Here is a 24,503-nt window from a genome sequence, read left to right on the forward strand (position 1 = left end):
ATAACTTAACCACATGGAATTCAAATCAGGTTAAAATAAACAACTGCATAGGAGTGCACTATTTCTCTGATTGGTACCATACAATCAATATTTTTCATATTTTTCCTTTTCATACAAATGTTCTTGCACAATTCAATGCTCTTCTTGCGCACGTTGATCCAGGTTAATTCAGCCACCACCTTGGCATCCGTCGGGGAACAAACTCACCCAGTCAGTGCGACCACTACTAGACTGGTCAAATTGTGCTCTATACCTCAGCACATCAGGCCCCAGTTGATTGTACTGCTTCAGTGTGTGCAGGATGGCCTCAGGGTGAATCAATGCCTCATAGCACTATTCCGTATAAAAATGTAAAATTTTATTATAAAATTGCACTAACATGCTAGTAGATTAAAAACATGCCTAGAGTTTTGCCAGTTCGGGCTCTCCCATTCTGCCTGCTCAGTCAGGCACCTTCGTGCGGCTGTTGGCGTCCACCCTACATGGCTCTCACTGTCCATCACTTCCTGGCTCCACTAGTCTCCACCCAACATGTTCCGTCACTGCCTTGTGAATCATTAGGCACCTCTGCTATGCAATGCTGACCAAGTACCCATCCAGCTAGTGCAATCTATGCAGGGGTTGTGGAGGAAGGTATCATATGGGGAACATCGGGGGCACTGTAGCATGGCACCCCCAGTTGCTTAGAGTACAAGGTTCCCAGGGCAGTGGATACAATGCATTTGATATGCACACGTTTTCTATTGTGTGGTACTATATTTATTATTATATGCAGCTACATATTATATTACATCTTTATATGGGGCTCTGATGAATAATGCTATATATGTGCATTATTGATTTTATCCCTCTAGGACACAAACTAGTCTGTGGTGGCTGCACCATGTCCTAGCATATGCTGAAGTGCTGGCAATGATCTGCCCATATTTTATATGAATACATGTAAGCAAGCCGACATTAGGCTTCTTATTAATCACAGCGCTTCACACAACATAAATGAAAGGCTTGCCTTTTCTGAGCAATAATGTTTTATTTTAAATATAACTTTCATTGATCACATGAAAATTCTGAAATGAAAAGGACTGAAAAATAGAGCAGTGACACCAGACGTATTTTGTCGTAGTTGTACTTGAATGGCGCGTTGATGCTGGGTGCCCATTAAAGTACCATTATAGCGGAAAAAAAGTAACCAGTTAAAATCTGAAATAACTGACAGGGTTTGGACTAGTTCATCTCCTCATGGGGGATTCTCAGGGTTTTCTTTGTTTTCAAAAGCATTTCCTGAATGGCAGTTGCTAAGTCTAACTGACAAAATAATAAGATACCAGCTGGCCTTCCTACTCACTTGCATACTATTTTGACAGTTAGACTCAGCAACTGCTATTCAGGAAATTCTTTTGAAAACAACCAAAAAAACTCTAAGAATCCCCCATGATGAGATGGACTAATCCAAATCCTGTTGTTTCTGTCCGATTTCAACTGATTACTTTTTTACTATAGTGGTCCTTTAAAGAGTACCAGCAGTGGACTTATAAAGAAATGAATCCAATGGTAAAAAAGCTGCTGAATAATGATGTTAAAAAATAGCAACGAAAAAGATTTATTACTGCTAGCATGAGGCACACTACAAGATACTATGTTACACCCCTTAATCTATGCGCTCAGATGCATGTGCTCAGATGTCAAATAATTAATTGTCTTTAAGTGGTCCAGGAAGCCAAAACCCCATTTAGAAACTTGAAACTAGACTACTTTATGCCATATATTATTTCTTATTATACACTTTCATAAAATCTACAAATAGTTTGGCAGTATAATAAAATCACATCTCCAAAGGCTATCCCATTTGGTGATCCTCTCTAGTGTTTCCACTCAGGAACCAATGCCAACAGATTATTGCCGCTGAATACTGCAATGAAAGCAGACGCAAACATATCGGTTTCAGTGGAAATTGCACTGGACATTGTAAAAAGTGTTTTGGCAACGTCAAGTCCAATTGAAATGATGAAGTATTTTCACGGGTTTTTAAATGCAGTAATTCCTTTATGAATGTAAAGGTTTTGTGTGCGTTTGTGGTTCCGTCTACAAACGGTATGCCATTAACCAGCACAAATCATTTCTGCTCCCTCACAGACACTCTTTTAAATTGGACTGAGTTGTATTCCATGTGTGACATCATAACATTATTTAGCAACTATTCTTTTGGATTGCAACATTGCATGATACCCATGTTGGCGTTAGTGAAGGGAGGCTTAAAATATTGTTCCCAAAATAATACATCCTCATGACAAAGTTGTAATATTTGGCAATAAATTAAGCTTTGACCCATCCAGAACTGATGTAGGAGAATAGCATCTATTACTTGTTTGCTAATATTATTGATTTATGTAGTGCCTTCATCTTCCATGGTGCTGTACAGTGTATGATATAAACATGCAGGAGTAATACAAATACATACATACCTCATAGATAGTATACATTAATATTTAAATAGATAAGTTAGAGGATTGTAGCATGTTAGTGCACTAGTAGCAGTAGTTCAAAAAGAGCTTGAGTACTGGATGTCATACTCTTATTATTTGCATTAATAGTAGTTTCCTTAAAGCAAACATGCAAAGAGAAAAAAGTAGAAGTTAAAGGGGTTCTTTCACGAAAAAAGTAGGCAGTTAAAAAATGTGACAGATGACAGGTTTTGGGTCAGTCCATCTTTTTAAGGGGGATTCTCAGGGCTTTCTTTGTTTTCAACAGCATTTCCTGAACAACAGTTGCAAAATTTAACTGACATAATAGTGTGCAAGTGATTATTGAGGCCGGCTGGTATCTTGCTATTTTGGCAGTAAAACTGCTGTTCAGGAAATGCTGTTGAAAACAAAGAAAGCCCTGAGAACCCCCCTTAAAAAGATGGACTGGCCCAAAACCTGTCATCTGTCACATTTTCTAACTGCCTACTTTTTTCGCGAAAGATCCCCTTTAAATACTTACCTAAGTAGTGGGAAGCCCCTGGACAATCCAGACCCCAATCCAGATCCATCACAATTTCTCGTCGACCCCTCCGCTATTGGATGGTTCTTCTTTGTGGCTGCGCTCCCATCCATCTATAAGCACTACCATACTTTGCATACACAAGTACGATATGCCTAATAGCACAAAGCTGCTCTAGCACTGACGAAAAAGCCATGCACTAGCAGCTTCATGCTTCTGGGCAGATGCGGACCATCCTCATGCATGCAGTGCACATGCTCATACACAGATAGAAGGGTGTCCACAAGAGCATATCTGGAAAGGCTTTGTCAGATATGCTTACTGGGTTCCAGCACTGGAGATGTGGGTGAAGCCTCTAGAGCAGTGTTTCTTAAACCTGTCCTCGTGACTCCCCAATGGTGCATGTTTTGCAGGCAACCTCACCTATGGCCAGTTGGGGTAATTAGTGTCTCAGCTAAGTGGATTTCATGTAGGTGAAACACTAATTACCCCACCTGTGCATAGGTGAGGTTGCCTACAAAACATGCACCGTTGGAGAGTCATGAGGACATGTTTGAGAAACACTGAGGCTTCCCTCTACTGAGGTATTGGACTTCTTCTTTTTTCCCCAGTTCAGGTTCACTTTAAAGTGTACTCTTGGAACATGCCATTGTCATCAAATTTAAAATGAGCATATATTTTCGACTAAACAATAGAAAGTATTATTTTAAACATTTCACATGATGTATTTGTAATATGTTCAATTTAATATAGGGTTTAAATGATCTGCAAACAATTGCTTTCTGTTTTCATTTACAGTTTAGACAACATCCCATCTATTTTGAGAATGGGGTGTACCTATTGCCATGTTGTTTTTTTTCATTTTGCTTTGTCTAAGCTTGGCTTCATTAAGCTTAATGAGCTACCACACCTGCTCCCTGTTAAATCAGTCTCCACTCTTTTTAGTCTCCTCTCTGCTTGCTGGAAGTTGCCAGTTCATTGTGGTCTTAGGTTCATTCTTGCTCCCCGTTCCTGGATTCCATGATCTGTATGACCAGATTTATACTTTCAGACTTGGCTTGTTTGGATTTGGCTCTTTTCTCCAGCCTCCTAATTGACTTTTGCATGTCAACAATTCTTCATCTTACTTATGCCTGCCTAGAACTCTTCTTTTCTTTCAGTCTGAAAGTGATCTCTCTGTGCTCTGCATGTCCTCCATATTGGTTAGGCTCTTCCATGTTTTCAATTACTGTGGAACTATAGATGCTGCAGGGTTTTTTTTGTTTTGTTTTTTAAAAAGCTGCTTGCCTTGTTGCAGCGCTGATCCTCTGCTTCTAATACAGATACTCTGACTTCAGTCTGACTCACAGCAATGGTGATTTAGGGCTTTTTTGATTGCCATCTAGAGTTGGAAAATACATTTTCCTCATTTTGTTGGCCCAAACCTTGTGAGGTTTTTTTTCTACTTCCTTTGGATTAACTGAGACATGCAAAGGTGCAGAACAGTGTTTTACCAGTTTTTCTGGCAGATGGTTAAATCTATTTTTTCAAATAAATCTATGTAACAGTTTGTAATATTATTAAAAGTTTCAATTAACCTAGATGAGTCTGTATATGCATGAGCATGGCTAGAAGGCAGTATTGCGTTGCTTGAGATCTTGAGTTCCTCGCTGCACTACATGTAAATGGTCGCAAATCCCTTAGTGAAAATGAATGCATAGGCTCTGGAACACTGCTAAAACAATTGTTTGTGAACACAGATCATTGCTACATTCATAACTAAAAACTCTACCCAGGAAAAAGAACCAATATGTTAAAAAGGAATTCCAGTGAAAATAATGTAATACAAAATTGCTTCATTTTTACAATAATTATGTATAAATGATTTAGTCAGTGTTTGCCCATTGTAAACTCTTTTAAATCCCTGATTTACATTCTGACATGTATCACATGGTGACATTTTTACTGCTGGCAGGTGATGTAGCTGCTGCTTGCTTTTTTGAAAGTTGGAAACAGCTGTAAACAGCTATTTCCCACAATGCAACAAGGTTCACAGACAGGAAACTGCCGGGAGTACCATGGTCCTCAGAGTTTCTTGTGGGAAGGGTTTTACCACAATATCAGCCAAACAGCGCCGCCTGATGATCCGTTCTTGAAAAGGAATAGAGTTCTCATGTAAAAGGGGTATTAGTTACTGATTGGGATGAAGTTCAATTCTTGGTCACGGTTTCTCTTTAACTTGATCCAGAAACACTGCTGCCTTCTCTGGGTCCAAGTTTATTTCATGTGAATGGAAGCAAAGAGGAAAATGAGCCTCTGTTGCACCAAAAAATCAACAGTTGCTCACTTGCTTTTTTTTTATATAACTATACCTGTTTATAACTATACCTTCTAATTACAGCAAGGGACTAGGATGCTAACTAATTAAAACTACATGAACAAAATGTGTCACCGGCACTGAGTAAATATAACAGTGAGTATTACTTCCTTAGCAGCCCATTATCAGCTCATTATCAATCAGACAATTTTTAAACTGACATAAAAAAATGGGGTGTGTAGGTGAGATGGTGTTTGTAGTTTAGAGCACTCCCTATTTGGACATTGTTTTTAGAGTGATGTTTTAGATAACAGTTGTCAGATAGAAAACAGACTGTTAATAAAGTAATTCACATTGTTGTAGATACACAGGTCTGGTGAACTTAATCTGCATGCAAAACTGTCCTTTAGTCTGACAAATCAAAATTTGATATAAGTTTTGGAAATCATGTTTACCATGTCATGCCTTCTGGATTAAAAATGAAGCAGACCATCCAGCTTACTATCAGTGCACATCATATGTTGTTTTTGTACCATATTCAAGTGAATATAGGGGTTTATATGAGTTGCAAATGATCATATTCTATTTTATTTACATTTTTCAAGGCTTGTCAACTTTTCTAAATTGGAGTTGTTTTTCAGCAGAGACTTTGGCTCACCACTAGTGAGCACTGATGTGGGGACACAGAATCCCAAACTCAGGCTGACATGATTTCATAATAGACAGCCTACATACAGTATAACATAATCTATCTATAAGATTTCTTCATATACTAGCAGTGGCGTAGCTAAGGTGCTTTGAGCCCCAGTGCAAGTTTTACATTGCTACCCCACAAGTATTATGCATGTTACAATTCATATGGTGCAACAAAACGTGCCAAAGACATCCATATTATGAGAGGTGTAAGCAGAGGAGGGGAACAGTTTGGTAATGATTACTACTACTCATAGTATACATAAAAGTGATCATTACCAGCATCGCACCATTGAAGAGCTGCATTTCAGCGAGGTTCCCAAGTGGGCCCCTGTTTAGCCTCAAAACGTAGGGTTTTTAAACCCTGCTACAAAGTGCACACTACTTATATTAGGTTGAAAAGAAATATAGGCAAAACTGAATAATTCAAACAATAATAGTATTTATCGTTCTATAATTCTGTTATAAATGTAAATCTATCTTTAAGAAGGTATTTGCAGAATCATAGTTTAAGAGTTAGTAATTATGAGTAAGCGTGCATCATCATTTTTAATGTAATTTTACCAAGTGTTGCAGCAACATCACTCAAGAAAGAGGGGACTCCGCCAATCCTCCGCAGGGGAAAACACCTGGCGACACAATCCATCACGTCTGTTGGTCTCAGCAAAGTCCCGGAGTCCAGGTGTTTTCCCAACCCAATTATACCCCTTAAACCAGAACACACACAAACGCATTCACGGTTGCTGTCGTAGGACCGTGATCACAGTACAGACCTATAATATCCGCTTCTGCGCAATACAACACAGCCAAGTGTGGACCCCTCGTGCACAGGCAATGGACAATATGACCTTCGGCCTTTAAAAACCAGATAAAACCGGTTAGAATGAGATACAGGTGGAACTGCAATTCAACAAACATATTATTCTGACCTGAAGTTAACTCCAGAAGGCTCGAGGATAACTCCAGAGCTCAAATGTAACTTTTTAAATCAGATGGAATGTGAACAGCAATCTAATACCTACATACTGTCCATATACGTCACATGTGTATCTCAGCCCCTCTGGTCCAAGGGCCCCGGTGCAGTCACAACTTCTGCATCCCCTATTGCTATGCCAAGGTACACTAGTAAGCTTTAGGGGAGGAAGAATTTATAAGTTTTGTGTAAAAGTTTAAAGCTTGTTGTAAGGAAGTGTACAATATATGGAGTTAATATTCTTTACTAATTGCTGCTAGAGTGGGTACCTACCCTCCTAGTAATAAGCAGGGATGAACAATAAGATGTCAGAAAATAATCTATTATTCAAAATTGGTGCCCTTCATCGAAATAGACAATTTGGGCACGAGCCACACAGAGAAAGTTTAAGAGCTGCCATAGGTTCCTATACTAAATTAAGGAAATACCGACTACAGGGCTACAGATGGAAATGCGGGTGTTATGCTGCAGTGTAGCGGAACTTTATGAGAAAGGCGGCAACATGCTGAAAGTACTCGTTCACCAGAGTTTGGCTACACTGCAATACTACAATGTAGTGGAACTCTGCAGGAATGGCAGTGGGTACGCTGGTAGCGGTAGTTCATTGAGGTTTGGTTATACTGTAGCTAAACTCTGGTGCAAAATATAGGCGAGTGGGGATGGTTAGTATTAGGAGTAGGTGGTGGGTGGTTAGCCTTGGACATAGATAGGGGAGGGTTCTTGTTAGGCATAGCTGGGGGAAATGGGGTGTCTTGTGAGCACAATGGGGCATAGTAGAATATTGGTGTTACTGCCATAATACTATAGCGGATAGTAGTATATCAGTAAAATTACTAATGTTTTACTATAGCTATTTCACTCCTAATTTTCACGCAGCTTTTTTCAATAGATGTGTCCTTGATATATAATAACATAGTAAAAAGATAACAAACTATTTTGAGTTCTGTCTGTAGTTTTTATCCACAGTATTAAGATATTGTGTTAAATTAATACCCAGACTTTCTATCCAAAAACAAAACCAGCATGATAATATTGGAATATATCAGCCACATAATAACCAGGTATCTTATTGGCACAATGTTTTGGGTCTGCAGTACAATGATGATGATGTTTGTTTTGCTCTTGTGTTTATTTATACATACTACATCCCTGGTAACCAAAATAAAGCTCTATGTCTCCATTGTGCATGGAAGTTTTTGTGCATATTTAGTTCTGTTTCTAAATCTTCCACTCCCAGTCACAGAATCATTATAGAATGTGCTGCAGATCACCAGCAAAGTGAACAGGGACAATCAAAAACTGATGCAGCCTCTGAAAAGTTCTAAAACGTCTCCATATGTTTTTCCGAATGAAGGCACATCTCAAAACATATTTTAATGTTTCATGAGCAAAATAAATGCCTTTAATTTTAACTATTTCCTTGGGTGGTCACTGTTTTTATTGCTCTGCCTTGAAACATGCTGCCTTCCGGATTCCCTTACATCATTTACAAACAATACGCTAGTAAATTGATATAATTTCAAAAAGTAATAAGCGTTTCCAACATTTTATATGATCACAATAAGGTTAAACCTATGTAGTTGCCACATATGGTTACCTTATGTTACATTACGCTATGACTAGCAAGTAGTAGACTTCTTTAATTCGCACATTACTTCCTCTAAATGTGTTTATTTTTGGTTTTCAGTTGGAAGGCACTGTTGTGAGAAAATGGTTAATTAAACATATCAAGACATATATGAATAAAATAACCAAAGCAACTGTAAACAGCAACTGTCATGTAAGACCATGAGCCTTTAATGCATACACGCTTATTTGCTTAATAAAGAAGAAATCAAAAATGTAAATGATGGCAAATCAAACTAACTGGTTGCTGCATTCTGCACATGTGCAGTGTTGTTTTCTACTGCTTTCACATACTGCCCATATGCAATTCACTTTTTCTCCTGAGTTATCTCCTAGGTGATAATTTTTATATTCTATTTAAAATAACTTTTAAGCATTTTACATGTGAAAAAAGTACCTAAAAGTGAACTGGTGAAAAAGTGATCTCAAAATTATTTTGTGTATTTTCTTCCTTGCTGGTGGCTGAAAAAGCATTTTATTGATGAGGCAAGAAAATATCACCTAGTAAACTCAGGAGAAAAAGTGAATTGCATATGGGCCACTGTATCTGCCTCATGATGCATTGTTTGGGAAACCCCAAACCCCTCTAGGAGATTGGCCTTGATGTCGGCAGAGGGACTTTAACCTCTTGCCATTCGCATAACGCCGATTGGCGTGAACACGGCGGCGGTCCCAGGTCCGCTCCATGCCAATTGGAGTGAAGTCCTGGGGTTTTGCAGGAGATTGCGCGTGCCAATCGCCGCTAGGAGACAAAGCAGCCGTCTATTTACTCTGTACAGCACTGCGATCTACGCCACCACTGTACGGGGGCCAGCCGTGTGATGCGGCTTTCCCCCTGGGCGGCAGGGAAGCGATCTGATGTCATAGGCTGAAGCCTATGACAGCCGATCGTGCTGATTGGCTGGCAGGGAGAGGGAGGGAGGGCCAGTGATTAAAATAAATAAAAAAAGGGGAAATTTATTATAAAATTAAACAAATAAATATTTGTGAAAGAATATATAAACATTGGGGGAGCGATCACAGCCCACCAACAGAAATCTCTGTTGGTGGGCAGAAAAGGGGGGGATCACTTGTGGGCCGAGTTGTACGGCTCTGCAGTGAGCCCTTAAAGCTGCAGTGGCCTACTTTGTAAAAAATAGCCTGGTCACTAGGGGGTTTAAGACCGTGGTCCTTAAAGAGAACCAGAGACGAAGCACCCTCATGTATTTTACCATATATATCAATGGGAACATGACAGTAAACACCTACCCTGCTCTCTGGTTCATTCTTCTCTGCTAAATCTGCCTGTTATCAGCCCTTATAAGAATCCCTGACTGAGCATTCAGTCTAGCTTTGCCCCGAGTGATTATAGCTGAGTCAGTCTTCTGTGATGTCTTTTCAAGCCCACCCTGCCCCCTTGTGGCTCTGCTTCGCTGCTTCGAGCATAAATAGCAGCAAAGCAGAGCCACAAGGGGGCAGACTTGGGCTTGAAAACACATCACAGAAGACTGACTCAGCTATAATCGTTCCGGGAAAAGTTAGACCGAATGCTCAGTCGGGGATTCTTATCAGGGCTCATAACAGGCAGGTTTAGCAGAGAAGAATAAAACAGAGAGCAGGGTAGGTGTTTACTGTCATGTTCCCATTGATATATATGGTAAAATGCATGACGGTGCTTCGCCTCTGGTTAACTTTAAGTGGTTAACCTACATGCCTGTTGAAAGTGTTAAAAAAAAACTTTTCAGCACTTTTCAACCAAAAAAGTTCCAAAAAGTAGGTGAAAAAGTACTATCAACATTGTTTTGAGTATTTGTTGCTTTCTGGTGGTTTAAAGGGCATTTTATTGACAAGTTAAAAAAAAAACACCTATGAGAAAACTCAGGAGAAAAGATGAATTGCATATGGGCCCAGGTCCCTTTAAATTTCAGCCAAAAATCAGCCTAAATGAGCGACTACCAATTTTTTGCTGGTTATCTCTAAAAAGTATTTTTTAGGAGTAGAAGGAAGAGTACAATTGTTTTTTTTTTCACCTTGTCCTTGGTTCACTTTAATAGTTCTTGTTATTAAAATAAGATAAATAAAAATATTTGTTTGTGTTAACACAATCAATTAGTAAATAAGCCAAAGATGCTAGTGAGGGCAGAGTTCTCCTCAGCCAGTCATGTACTGAGAGATGGACCCGTGGCTTCTCTGTATGACTGGCCCACAGTAACTTTGCATGGGATTGGCTAGGAGATTAGCAACATTTAGCACATGTCCCTAATGAGGCAGGCCATGTATGCCAGGATGGCTCCAAGGGAATTCCCAGAGCAGATGCTTCTGTTAACCTGATGGGACGGGAGAAAACCGTTGTATGATTTATCTCACACCTCTCAAAGGGGCACGACAGTGAAAAGCTGGAAAATGGAAAATACATCAGTACACATTCATCCACGCATCCCAAAATAAATGCATTTTTGTTTTACTTCCTGTGTGGCTGTCACTTACTGCAGGTATTATAATTTACTCTGAACCTCTTACTATCGGGTATTGGATTAGTACATCTCCTCTTGGAGGATTTTTAAAATATAATTTTATTCTATTTTTCCAGAGGAATTGGAAAGACAAGTTTTAGCTTAGTGGGATGGTGGGATGGCACAGTGATGTATGGGAAATAAGCTAGTTTTCTGGCTGAAATAGAAACTGGGGGTGGCGTTGCGATATAGTACACTGGTTTAGTGGATAGCCTTGCAGCACTAAAACCTGAGGTTCAAATTTGCTTCAAGTCAGTATCTGCATGGAGTTTGTATGGTCCCCTGTTTGTATGTATGTTTCCTGTGGGCACTCCAGTTACCTCTCACATAGCAAACACACTTATAGGAAATTTCCTTAGAGTATGATAGGGACAATACACTATGCCTATGGTAAAAATTAGATTGTGAGCTCTTCCGAGGGACAGTTAATGGCTTCACTTTGGACTTTGTAAAGTGCTGCAGAAGACATCAGGAATATATAAATATAAAAACTGCTAGAGTTTGGTTTCTTTAGTACTCTTCGGGCAACTCTCATTCATATTTAGTGCTCAGGTCAGCAACAATTTTTTTTCCGTTTCTTTTTTTTTCTTTGTGCACTTAAATGTCAATACAATGCAAAATTAATGTATACTATCTGTCTTGCTCAACTGTACATAATGCATCATTTTGGACCACAGTGAGGGAAGGGCACATTTTTATCTGGGTTAAACATTATCAATATAAATGCATTAGAATAAACTGCATCACCTCCTTTAGATTGTAAGCTTGCAATGGGCAGGATCCTCCTCCTATTGTTTCTTATTTTGCTGTAATTTGCCATATGAACGTGTACCAATTTTAGTTATATTGCAAACCACACATTAACTATGTACATCAGGATCGTACAGTGTCTTGACCTTGTCATGTATATAGGTTCCCCAATATTTGTTTTGTACTATGTATAGCGTAGCAGAAGATGTTGGCGCTGTATAAATTAAAAACAATAATGACAATAATCACCTCAGAATAGTTTTCCATGTAACAAAATAAAATGTCATATTTTACAGGCATTTGCGTTCCAGTGGCTGAAACTATCTTGACACCTCATATACCAGAACTCGATGGGCGGCCAAAGAAAAACAGCCATGCTTCTAATAAAGATCTGAATTGGCAGAATATTGGAAGACATCATACTAAAATCACCCATACAAAAGGTAAGAATGAGCACAGCAATATAAGATGATTATATAATATTATATAATATAATATTAATAATATTGATAATTATTAATTAATAATTGGTTATAATATTAATAATATAATATTATTCATAATATTTTAAACTGATTTTAGAAAACGTGACATTAATAATGGCAATATAATTTGTTAGTTTCAGCTAGGCTTGCTCTCCACGGATTCATCACGAGTAAACACAGTGGTTACTCGTGATTCAAATTAGCTCTAATTACCGCAGCTGAGCGGCTAGATGTGGCAGGGTTAATTACCCCTAATGCCGCTCGCCGCTCAGCGTTTCAATGAGGTGCAAGCGTCCAAATGAACGCGTTGCAAGCCTCGCTATGGAGCACTTCCGCCTCCATAGCGAGGCTTGCAACGCGTCTATAGACACTTGCACCTCATTAAACCGCTGAGCGGCGAGCGGCATTAGGGGTAATTAACCCTGCCGCATCTAGCTCAGGTGCGGTAATTAGAGCTAATTTGAATCACTAGTAACCACTGTGGTTTAATCCGTGAAGCGCAAGCCTAGTTTCAGGTTCCTTCCTGTTATCCAGCAGTTGCATCATTTTCTTATTAGAGAAAAGTACATCCACTCAGTGATGCTGACTGACTGCGCTCTGCTTGGAGTGTCTGCCATTAGCGCTAAGCTCTTTAGAACTAAGCAGTTAAAGGACAACTTTTGGGATAAATTGTAAAATTCAAATTACATACATATAAAATGTACATTTCTCCCAGAGTATAATGCACTTTTTATGACTTTTCTCCTCTGTTGCTGTCACTTACAGTGGGTAATAAAAAGCTGCCATATATGACAGTTACAGACCGAGAACATTTTGTACCAGGAAATATATAACAAACACTAAGTCCAAGAGGGACAGGCACTATAGGTACTAGAAAGCACAGATAAGTCGCTTAATATCTAAAAGAGCTATTTGCTCAAGAGGAGGGAACAAACGTATCAGGTTACTCCTCAGTAGGTTAGAACACTTCTCATAAGTGCAGAGACCAATATATAATGTGGAGGTCTTTGCTAATCCCCCACAAAAATGATTGTGGTGTAGCTATTCCACATAGAGGTCGCATGTAAACCTACTACACTATACAGAATATACAAAAGGTAAGCTCAGATGCAGGCTTGATAACCTGCATAGGGAGCCCCTTAGTAGTATGGTATATGCTGCAAAGTGAAAACACTGGAGAGATTGCAGAGTGGATATGAGGTGCTATTTACAAAAGTGCTGCAATATGGAACTCTAACATGTTTCACCCTACGGCTTTTTCAAAGAGTGCTATACATATATACAGTAGTTATTTACAAAGTGCAAGCCCCCCACCAGTAGCAATTCCCCCAGCAACTGCCCAAGTCAGAACTGAATTGCCTTGTGAGGCACAGGTTTTTATACTGAAGACTGGTGGGGGAAACGCCCAGACTGGGTGTGTGCACGCATTACATTCATGCTCGTTACAGGGTAGATACAGATCATGCCTCTTTTCAAGGAGGGGAGGGACCTACCCTCCTCTCTGTGTATGTCAGAGGTGAGCCTATTTGCATGTGTTGGCCTAAAAGTTGCTTGCAACGTAAAGTGACAACATGCACACATAACGTGCGGTTGTCATGACTACGGAACACTGTAATGTTCAGAGCAGAAGTTTCCGTGCACGCACGACCTGCGGTCAGGCGTATGGTACGCCGCATGCAAATATATGTACGCCAGTGATGCGTACACGGTGTCGCATACTAATTTGATCTCCTATGGTACGCATGACAGGAGGTGATGCGTACTTTGTGTTGCATGCAAATTTGGGTTATCTACAGTACGCATCACAGGATGTGATGCGTGCTTTACGTTGCAAGCAAGTTTTAGGCCAACACATGCAAATAGGCTCACCTCTGACATACACAGAGAGGAGGGTAGGTCCCTCCCCTCCTTGATAAGATGCATGATCTGTATCTACCCTGTAACGAGCATGAATGTAATGCGTGCACACACCCAGTCTGGGCGTTTCCCCCACCAGTCTTCAGTATAAAAACCTGTGCCTCACAAGGCAATTCAGTTCTGACTTGGGCAGTTGCTGGGGGAATTGCTACTGGTGGGGGGCTTGCACTTTGTAAATAACTACTGTATATATGTATAGCACTCTTTGAAAAAGCCGTAGGGTGAAACATGTTAGAGTTCCATATTGCAGCACTTTTGTAAATAGCACCTCATATCCACTCTGCAATCTCTCCAGTGTTTTCACTTTGCAGCATATACCATACTACTAAGGGGCTCCCTATGCAGGTTATCAAGCCTGCATCTGAGCTTACCTTTTGTATATTCTGTATAGTGTAGTAGGTTTACATGCGACCTCTATGTGGAATAGCTACACCACAATCATTTTTGTGGGGGATTAGCAAAGACCTCCACATTATATATTGGTCTCTGCACTTATGAGAAGTGTTCTAACCTACTGAGGAGTAACCTGATACGTTTGTTCCCTCCTCTTGAGCAAATAGCTCTTTTAGATATATGACAGTTGGTGGACTAGCACATCTCCTCGTAGGAGATTCTCAGTATTACCTTTATTCTTTACAAAAGCACTCCCTGGAAAGGATCCGCAAAAAGATGTCAGCCAGCTTCCCTAATCATTCACACACTATTTTGGCAGTTGGACTGAGCAACAGTTGAACACTAAAGGTGGCCACTGTCCAATTTCTAGCGAAAAATCATTCGAGCGGATTGGTTGTAAATAACCTCCATTGATGGACACAATCGATTATGAACGAATGAAAAAAATGTCATCCAAATGAATTTTCGTCGAACCAAAATTTGGATTTTCTTGTTGGTTGTGATAGATAGGAAGCAAAGATTGGTTTCTTGATGGTGTAGTGAATGATGTATTACAATATTTCACTTCCGATCAGAATTTTTGATCACTCGAACGATTTTTCGCTAGATATTGGACAGTTAGTGGCCACCTTAAGGGCCATATCCTATTACTGAACTCGCCAGCGCTAAGCCCTGGCGAGTTCTTAATTTAGGCGATGGGGGCATCGCCTAATCCTATTCAATTTAACCACTTGAGGACCTAGCCTTTACCCCCCCCCCCCCTTAAGGACCAGCGCTGTTTTTTCAGATCTGTGGTGGGTGGGCTCTACAGCCCCCAGCACAGATCAAATGACAGGCAGAGCGACCAGACCGCCCCCCTTTTTTCCCCACTAGGGGGATGATGTGCTGGGGGGGGGGGTCTGATCGCTCCTGCATGCTGTGGGTGGCGGGGGGGGGGCACCTCAAAGCCCCCTCCACCGCAGGATTCCCACTCTCCCTCTCCTCCCTCCCTTCCCCGAGAGATCAGAGGCTGCACAGGAACGGATATGTATGGTATGTAGCGGTATGTATCTTTGCAGGGGTGACCGGCAGAGCTACGGGGGGGGCTTCTAACATGTGTGGCAACCCGACAGATAGCTTTGGGGATCTCCTTATTAAAGGAGACCCCCAGATGCTGCGGCAGAAGATGGTGGCGATGTTCGGCGTGTGAGTGCGCATGTGTGGGGAGTGAGGCCGTGGTGCTGAAGGACAGCACCACAGCGTAAACCTCACTCCCCATCGCCCGGTAATAGGGAGCATTGCTCAGGCTTTCGTCTGAGTATTGCTCCCTAACGATCAGCCATCGTGCGAAGGATATGGGCAATAGGATTTGCCGGTAATTCTCGTGCGATGGCAAGGTGATAAGTAGCTTGCATCTGCAAATAGGATCACCTGGAATAGGATATGGCCATAAGTGTACAGCAGAAGGGACTGGCAGTGCTTCCAAATAGACACACCTGATTTGACTAACCGCACTAGTGGGCAGAGCTCGATTAACTGGCATATTTCACACCTTGCATTTAAAAACAGGTACAGTAAAGGAGGGCATTAGCTTCAGCATAATATGTGCACAAATTATCCCTACTGGACTCTCCCACGACGGTGGGAGAGACCAAACCACTAGTCTAACATGAAGCATATCCAACGGTGAAGCATGTTCGAACAGTGAAACATAATTAGTCTAAAGTGGAAAACCTAAAACCTAGCCTAACAGTGAAACATATTCAAACAGTGAACTACTAATCTAAAGTTAAAAACATAATTCTTACCTGGTGCAGCTAGCCATGAATGGTATAGACATTCGTGTCTTTTGAACAGTAAGTGTGTTTGTAAATAAAAAAAAAATAACTAAGAATCCACCATAAGGATATGGACTAGTCCAAAACAGAACTGTCACTTTTTCGCTACCTACTGTAAGTGACAGCAACATAGGAAAAAAGTAATTTATAGCGCATTTTTTATGTATGTATTTTAAATGTTACAATGTTTCACGTTAGTGGTCCTCTAAGATTCATGTGACCAAAATTTCAAAATGTTTAAAGGGACTCCGAGCAGTGCAAAAACTATGGAAAGATGCATATCATTTTAAAGCTCTCTTTCTCCTCTTTCCAATGATATATAAAACGCCACCCTACGCCTTTTAGTTTTTGATATTTTCGTGATTGAAATTGCCGCAGCAGCGATTTCGATCGCGGAAATAGAGAAAACTAAAAGGCGTAGGGCCACGATTTAGGGGTCGTCAGAAAGAGGAGAAAGAGAGCTTTAAAATGATATCAATCTTTCTATAGTTACATTGTATTACACAGGGCGACTTTTTCTCAAAGTCAGCAGCTCCATTCAGCAGAATGGAGCTGCTGACATTAGGAAAAGTCGCCCTGTGTAATACAATGTAACTATAGAAAGATGGATATCATTTTAAAGCTCTCTTTCTCCTCTTTCTGACGACCCCTAAATCGTCGCCCTACGCCTTTTAGTTTTCTCTATTTTCGCGTTCGAAATCGCAGCCGCGGCAATTTCAATCGCAAAAATAGCAAAAACTGAAAGGCGTAGGGCAGCGATTTATATATCATTGGAAAGAGGAGAAAGAGAGCTTTAAAATGATATGCATCTTTCCATATTTTCTGCACTGCTCGGAGTCCCTTTAAAGGTTATTTTAGTCAAAATGTATTCAATCGAAAGTAGGATGTGCAAAAATGCCATATGCTTATTGGATATGTGTAGAGAGTTTATGTACTTTCTAACCTCGCATTAACTCAGTAGCTGTTTCTAATGAGTGCTTGTTTCAAGCGATATATGAAATCTTCTCCGTCTATCCTCAGTAAGGAAAGCAGATATAGAAATTAAAGTCTGTTCATCCAATTAAGACTTTCTATGCTAGAGGCATGTGGAGGCTGCCATATTTATTTATTTTTAAACAATACCGGTTGCCTGGCAGCCCTGCTGATCTCTTTGTCTGCAGTAATGTCTGGATCACACACCTGAAACAAGCATGCAGCTTATCTTATCAGATTTTTGACAGAAACATCTGATCTGCATGCGTGTTCAGGGTCTATGGCTTAACGTATTAGAGGCTTAGGATCAGCAGGACTGCCAGGCAATCTGCATTGTTTAAAATTAGATAAATATGTCAGCCTGCATATGCCTTTCACTTAAAGAGACAATGAAGTGAAAAAAAAATTATGATATAATGATATGTATGTGTAGTACAGCTAAGAGATACAACATTAGGTGCAGAGACACACGTCTAATATTGTTTCCATTACAGGAAGAGTTTAGAAACTCCAGTTGTTATCTATGCAAAAGAGCCACTGAGCTCCACGACTTTCAAAGTGGCAATGAGCTCTGTCTTCTGAAGCTTATTATCTCAAGTGTCTGTCATTGTATTTTTTTTTCCTCTGCAGAGAAGGGTTCAAACGTTCACTAGCCTGCTCTGTAAAATCATTTAGAATGCTGAGTAGCGTGTAAACTGCAAATATTAGTAAATGATGCAATGTTCTAAAAAAAAAAAAAAAAAAATAAAACTATTTAACTAAAAATAAAAATATGAGAATATTTTTTTGCTACTAATGTTCTAGTAATTATCCGTACTACACAACCAATTCATTATATCATAATTTTTTTTCACTTCAGTTTCTCTTTAAAGGATACCTTTTTACCAAGATTCCAACCTGAATTATAGCAAATACCTTTTGTTTTAAGAAGGCAAACCTTTGTTTTGCGCTAATTTAAAACTAAAACACAGGGAGTCATTTTTAGATTTAAATTAGTGCTAAGGTATCCTTTAAGATTCCCTTTAAGAAACTTTATTAAAGGACTTACGAGGCCAACGGTGGAAAAAAAGTGAATTACCTGTATCATCATTTCAGGCATGGAGGACGCCGTCCGCGCCCTCCGTGCCGATCCGCCGGGTCCCCCCGCTCATTATCCCCCCTGGCCGGCTCCCGACCCCACGGCCCGGGTCTGGCTCTCCTGCCTCACGAAAGATGGCCGCTTCCTCTGGCCGCGGCTGCGCAGTTCGCCTGGCTGCGAGTGCGGCTGCGCAGCTCTCGGGCCAACAATCCACGATCAACCCCCCGATCCACGCTACGTAGCTACGTACCGTGCCTGAAACGACGATACAGGTAATTCACTTTTTTTCCACCGTTGGCCTCGTAAGTCCTTTAAGTAGGCAAAACCTTCATCTTTTCAGAATTATATTTTGTATGTTGCCTTTTTTACATTTCTGTGCAGGATTACTCAGCAATTTGCGATGTCAGATCTGAGGCCAATTGACCTGCTCAGTACCACCCATGACTTTGTTGTGATAGAGTGGCTAAGTTCATAAACTGGCTTTTGCACAGTGACTTTGGAAGTATTTTTAGGTTAGATACATGATGAGAGCTTTTCAAACAAACCATTTTACTCCATAAAACCTGCCAGACAAGAACACAGCTGTTAAAACACTACATGTCTGACTGGATTTGCCATAGACAATAATATTGAGTTGATGCAGTGATCACTAGTTCACTGATACCATTGGACTCACATTAATTAAAACAATACTGGCAAAAAAAAAACCTATTCAATGGAAATGTTCACACACTTTGTTCTATCAGAAAATAAAAAAATAATGCTCAATCTGTAGTTCTATGAGTCAAGCTTTCTCTTAAAGTACACCTGAAGTGTGAGAAATATGGAGGCTGACATATTTATTACCTTTTAAACAATGCAAATTGCCTGGTTGTCCTGCTGATCCTCTGCCTCTAATACTTAGGCCATGAACAAGCATGCAGATCCAATGTTTCTGACTGTAGTCTTACTGGATTAGCTGCATGCTTGTTTCGGGTGTGTGATTCAGACACTGCTGCAGCCAAAGAGATCAATCAGCAGGACTGCCAAATGACCCATATTGATAAAAAAGGAAATATGGTAAATATGGCAACCTTCATATCCTTCTCAGTTCACGTGTACTTTAAAGGGACACTTAAGTCAAACAAAAAAAATGAGTTTTACTCACCTGGGGCTTCCAATAGCCCCCTGCAGCTGTCCGGTACCCTCGCCGCCTCCCTCCGATCCTCCTGGCCCCGCCGGCAGCCACTTCCTGTTTCGGTGACAGGAGCTGACAGGCTGGGGACGCAAGTGATTCTTTGTGTTCCCAGACACATTAGCACCCTCTATGCTGCTATATGGTATATGATATATGCTATAGCAGCATAGATGGCGCTATTGTGGCCAGGAACGCGAAGAATCACTCGCGTCCCCAGCCTGCCAGCTCCTGTCACCGAAACAGGAAGTGGCTGCCGGCGGGGCCAGGAGAATCGGAGGGAGATGGCGAGGGCACCGGACAGCTGCAGCGGGCTATTGGAAGCCCCAGGTGAGTAAAACTCATTTTTTTTGTTTGACTTAAGTGTCCCTTTAACCATTTTAGCCTTTTGAACGTGACTTTCACGTGCAAAAGGCTGCTGCTGTGGTGCTGCGCGCTCTCGAACGCGCGCCCCCGTTAGCCCGGAAATCAAAGAATGGGAATATTGTTCCCATTTATTGATCTAAGTCCGCGGTAGAAAAACCCACAGCTTGTTTTCAGAGGCTGCGGTCTTTCTGAAAAAAAAAAGTCCTAAAGTCCTCCTTGTAGTTCCTGTAAGCGAGCATGCTCGCTCACAGGATAGAAAAACAAAAAAAATCACTGTGGCCATCTTGTGGCCGAATAGTAAAACTACATGCACATACATTTTTATTACAAAAAGACACAAGAAATTACATTTAAAATAACTTTTTACCTCCCACCCCCAAAAAATACCCAAATAAAAATTTTAACTAAAAAAAAATAAAATTAAATTACAATTAAAAGAAAAAAAACATAAATAGTTACCTAAAGGTCTGAACTTTTTTTTAATATGCATGTGAAGAGGGTATACAACTAATAATTTTTAAATTATAAGCTTGTAAATAGTGATGGACAAAAAACTAAAAAAGAGCACATTTATTTCCAAATAAAATATTGGCGCCATACATTGTGATAGGGACATAATTTAAATGGTGTAATAACCGGGACAAATAGGCAAATAAAATACGTATGTTTTAATTATGGTAGGCTAGCATGTGTTATTTTAAAACTATAATGGTCGAAAACTGAGAAATAATACATTTTTTCCATTTTTTTCTTAATATCCCTGTTAAAACGCATTTAGAAAAAAATAATTCTTAGCAAAATGTAGCACCCACAGAAAGCCTAATTGGTGGTGAAAAAAACAAGATATAGATCAATTCATTGTGATAATTTGTGATAAAGTTATTGGCGAATGAATGGGAGGTGAAAATTGCTCGGATGCATAAGGTGAAAAACGACTGAAGGCTAAAGAGGTTAATATTGGTAAAATGTTTTCAGGATGGCGTATCCCCTGAAATACTTATCATTTTGAACTACAGTTTTCACTAGAAGAAACCTCCGAACCTCTGCACTTCCCACATTTTGTAATGATTTGCTTAAAAATGATTTTCATATATATTTATAATCATATACTGTTTATGAGTTATTTACTTTAATTTTTTTCTTGCAGGACACGAAGGGGACCCTTGCCTCCGGTCCACAGACTGCATCGAAGGTTATTGCTGTGCTCGTCATTTTTGGACCAAAATTTGCAAGCCTGTATTACGCCAAGGAGAAGTTTGCACCAAGATAAGGAAAAAGGGCTCTCATGGATTGGAGATCTTTCAGCGATGTGACTGTGCGAAAGGCCTGTCTTGCAAAGTATGGAAGGACGCCACTTACTCTTCAAAATCAAGACTGCATATTTGTCAAAAAATCTAAGTGCTTGTGCCCATTGTCACAAGAGACAGTCATTTTGTAGGATGACACACAGATATGAAAGACATACACTGAACTGAAAGGGGATATCTATTATGGACTAGAGCTCATGGAGCTTACCTGTGTAAATAAATATTTTGCAACTGTGATCTTTCATACAAATGGCATTTACTATAACAGCGCATGCCTACTGATTTTACAAAATGTATGAGCATGAACTATGTAGACATAATCTCCATTTTGTGTATTCTGTCAAAATGCTTTAACAAAATCCAAACATAGCCTTTGTTTCAGTTTCCTGTGCGTTGGCATGGGATTCTGTCCATGAATAGAAGACCAGATTCTGTCCAGGGAATACAGCTTTAGAGTTTTCATACGATGATCAATCATACAAGATCACAATTACAATACATCCTGCTTTTTGTCAGGAACGTTTTGTTTTTTCTGAACACAGAAATGTGTGTCAGTCCATAACTGGCAAGTACCATACGTTGCTAAGAGAAGTTATATGAATAACAGATCTGTGCAAGTCGGATATTGCTCACACTGTGCCGACCAGATCATTATTATTAAATTATACTAATTAGGAGGAAAGCATGACTGCTTAACGCAGAGATCATGGAAGAATTTAAAAAGGGTTTGTGCACATGTTAGCAGTCCAGTTTGATAAGCTGCAGTGGTTCTTTGTGGTTTACATAATTAACAGTAATTATGAAAAAGTAGAGTAATATGGTATACACAGAGCTGACCAATGAGGATATCTTTGTAATGTAATGATTACTGCAATAAAATAACAAATGTACACAGACAGGAACATATGATATTGGTGGCTGCTTTTTACATCAGTACTAATTGTTCTTTTTTTCTGACTCTTTCCAGTTATTTATCCTGTCCAGTATAGATGCTCATGTTCAGGTTTTGGCATTTGGCTTTCATTAAAAAATTTAAATAGACATATGAGTTTCATATTGAACGTGGTTGTGTCTTGATTGCTAAACACTTGCAGTGGAAATGTCCCATTGCAGAATAAGGTTAGGATTACAGTGAAAGCACGGCATCAGCCCATCAGTTGCTGGCCAGATGTGTTGCCAATACAATGTAATAGAAATATATAGGATGCAGCACATAACACACTGCTGTATGTATTGTCTGTGTGCAGCAGATCCATTTCCATTACACTGAGAAAGGCATGGAATCTGCTCAGCAATGCATCTGCCCATTTTTATGGCCAATTCTGTATTTTGATCAAATAAATCTGCTGGAATCTTGAAGAAAAAATAAGCAATTGCTCATAATAGATATACAGACAATGATCTAGTCAATCTGCAATAGTGGTTCTATTAATCAACCTGGTGGATTTGAATTATCATTTCTTAAAGAGCACCATCAGCCAAAAATAAGGTTTGAATGGCAATACACATATGTAGTCTATGCACTGTGTACAGTTAGATAAACATATAACGTTTACATCTGGTACATTGTAGTGGATAGAACAGACTAACATGTATATCTGTAGCAGCACTTCCTTCTTTCTCCTCATGCTGAAGCCTTGCTAAAGTATACCCTCAGCATTGTGTCCTCCCCTCCAACCTGGTTCCCGCCACTGCCCCTCCCTTCCCTGCTCTCTGCCCGCCTGGAACAAATTACATCTCTTTTCACAGAGAGGAGAGACAGGAGAACTGCTACAGCCTGTCTTATCATGTCTGTTTGCTATAATTCTTATTTCAGATGTCTGTCTATCTGCCTGGATTAGATCACATCTCTTTTCACAGTGATGTGGGCTCGGAGCAGGGCATGGGGGGGGGGGGGGGGGTGGAGTTATGACATTAATCCCCCGGCATCCTTTGCACCTGTGGTTTGGAAAGAAGAAAAAAATCATCCGGGCCCAATTTCACAGTGGGGGCGGGGATTTCAAGACCATATGTGGAATACAGACCCTGGGGGTGAAAAAATCACACTTTATTATGTGATATTTTATACTGTATATCTTAGCAAACGGTAATTTATAATTTAGTTTTATTTTTAAAAGACCACTATTGCAAAAAGTGTTAAAATTTAAAATACTTGTAAAAACATACAAATAATAAATACATTTCTTCAAGAGTTAAATGAGTTTTAATGACTTTTCTTCTTTGTTGCTGTCACTTACAGTAGGTAGTCAAAATCTGACAGATCTCACAGATTTTGTACTAGCCCATTTCCTATTGGGGGATTCTCAGGATTTCTTTATTTTCAAAAGCACATAGGCCTAGTGCACACCAGAGCGGTTCGGCTGCAGTTTGCGATCCGCTTGCGGGTGCGGATCTGCTAGGGTAATGTATTTCAATGGGCTGGTGCACACCAGAGCGGAAGGCGTTTTGCAGAAACGCATACTCCCGGGCTGCTGCAGATTTTGGATTGCGGATGCGTTTCTGCCTCAATGTTAAGTATAGGAAAAACGCAAACCGCTCTGAAAAATGGCACTTCAGAGCGGTTTGCCAGGCGTTTTTTGTTACAGTAGCTGTTCAGTAACAGCTTTACTGTAACAATACATGAAATCTACTATACCAAAACCGCTACACAAAACCGCAAAACGCTAGCTGAAACGCGACAGAAAAAGAAGAAAAAGCGTTTCAAAATCTGCTAGCATTTTGCGGATCTGCTAGCGGTTTTTGGTGTGCACCAGGCCTTACTGAATAGTAGTTGCTCAGTCCAACTTCACATCTTTACATAGATCCTTTCCAGGGAGGGCTTTTGTAAAAAAATAAACGTAATACCGACACTCTCCCATGAGTAGATGGTCTCAGGGCCGGGCCGAGGCATAGGCTGGAGAGGCTCCAGCCTCAGGGCGCAATGTAGGAGGGGGCGCAGAATTCATTCAGCTATCATTACTAATTGTGTTTTAAGCAGAAAGAAATAAGAAAAGGGGATACATGACAGTGACTGCATGCCAGATAACTAGATATTGAGGTGTTGGGGAGGTTGTGGGCCCTGTGGCACCTCTTAGTCTAATAGCAATCAGTGTGTGACGGCTGGGGTGGCAGGGATGGAGGGGCGCACTTTGGTGTCTCAGCCTTGGGTGCTGGAGGACCTTGTCCCGCCTCTGGATGGTCTA

General features: G+C 40.3%; 1 protein-coding gene across 1 annotated transcript in view; it reads left to right on the top strand.

The window, feature by feature from the left end:
• DKK2 (dickkopf WNT signaling pathway inhibitor 2) overlaps positions 1 to 22,362 on the top strand; it is a 176,423-nt gene extending 154,061 nt beyond the window's left edge. Inside the window, exons 3-4 of the mRNA XM_068270631.1 lie at positions 12,109 to 12,255; positions 21,162 to 22,362. Of these exons, the coding sequence (XP_068126732.1) occupies positions 12,109 to 12,255; positions 21,162 to 21,412 (398 nt within the window). The 3' untranslated portion in view covers positions 21,413 to 22,362. The remainder of the gene's footprint in view (positions 1 to 12,108; positions 12,256 to 21,161) is intronic.
• Positions 22,363 to 24,503: the final 2,141 nt, after the last annotated feature.

This window comes from Hyperolius riggenbachi, chromosome 1 (assembly GCF_040937935.1).
Source record: "Hyperolius riggenbachi isolate aHypRig1 chromosome 1, aHypRig1.pri, whole genome shotgun sequence".
NCBI classification, from domain to species: Eukaryota; Metazoa; Chordata; class Amphibia; order Anura; family Hyperoliidae; genus Hyperolius; species Hyperolius riggenbachi.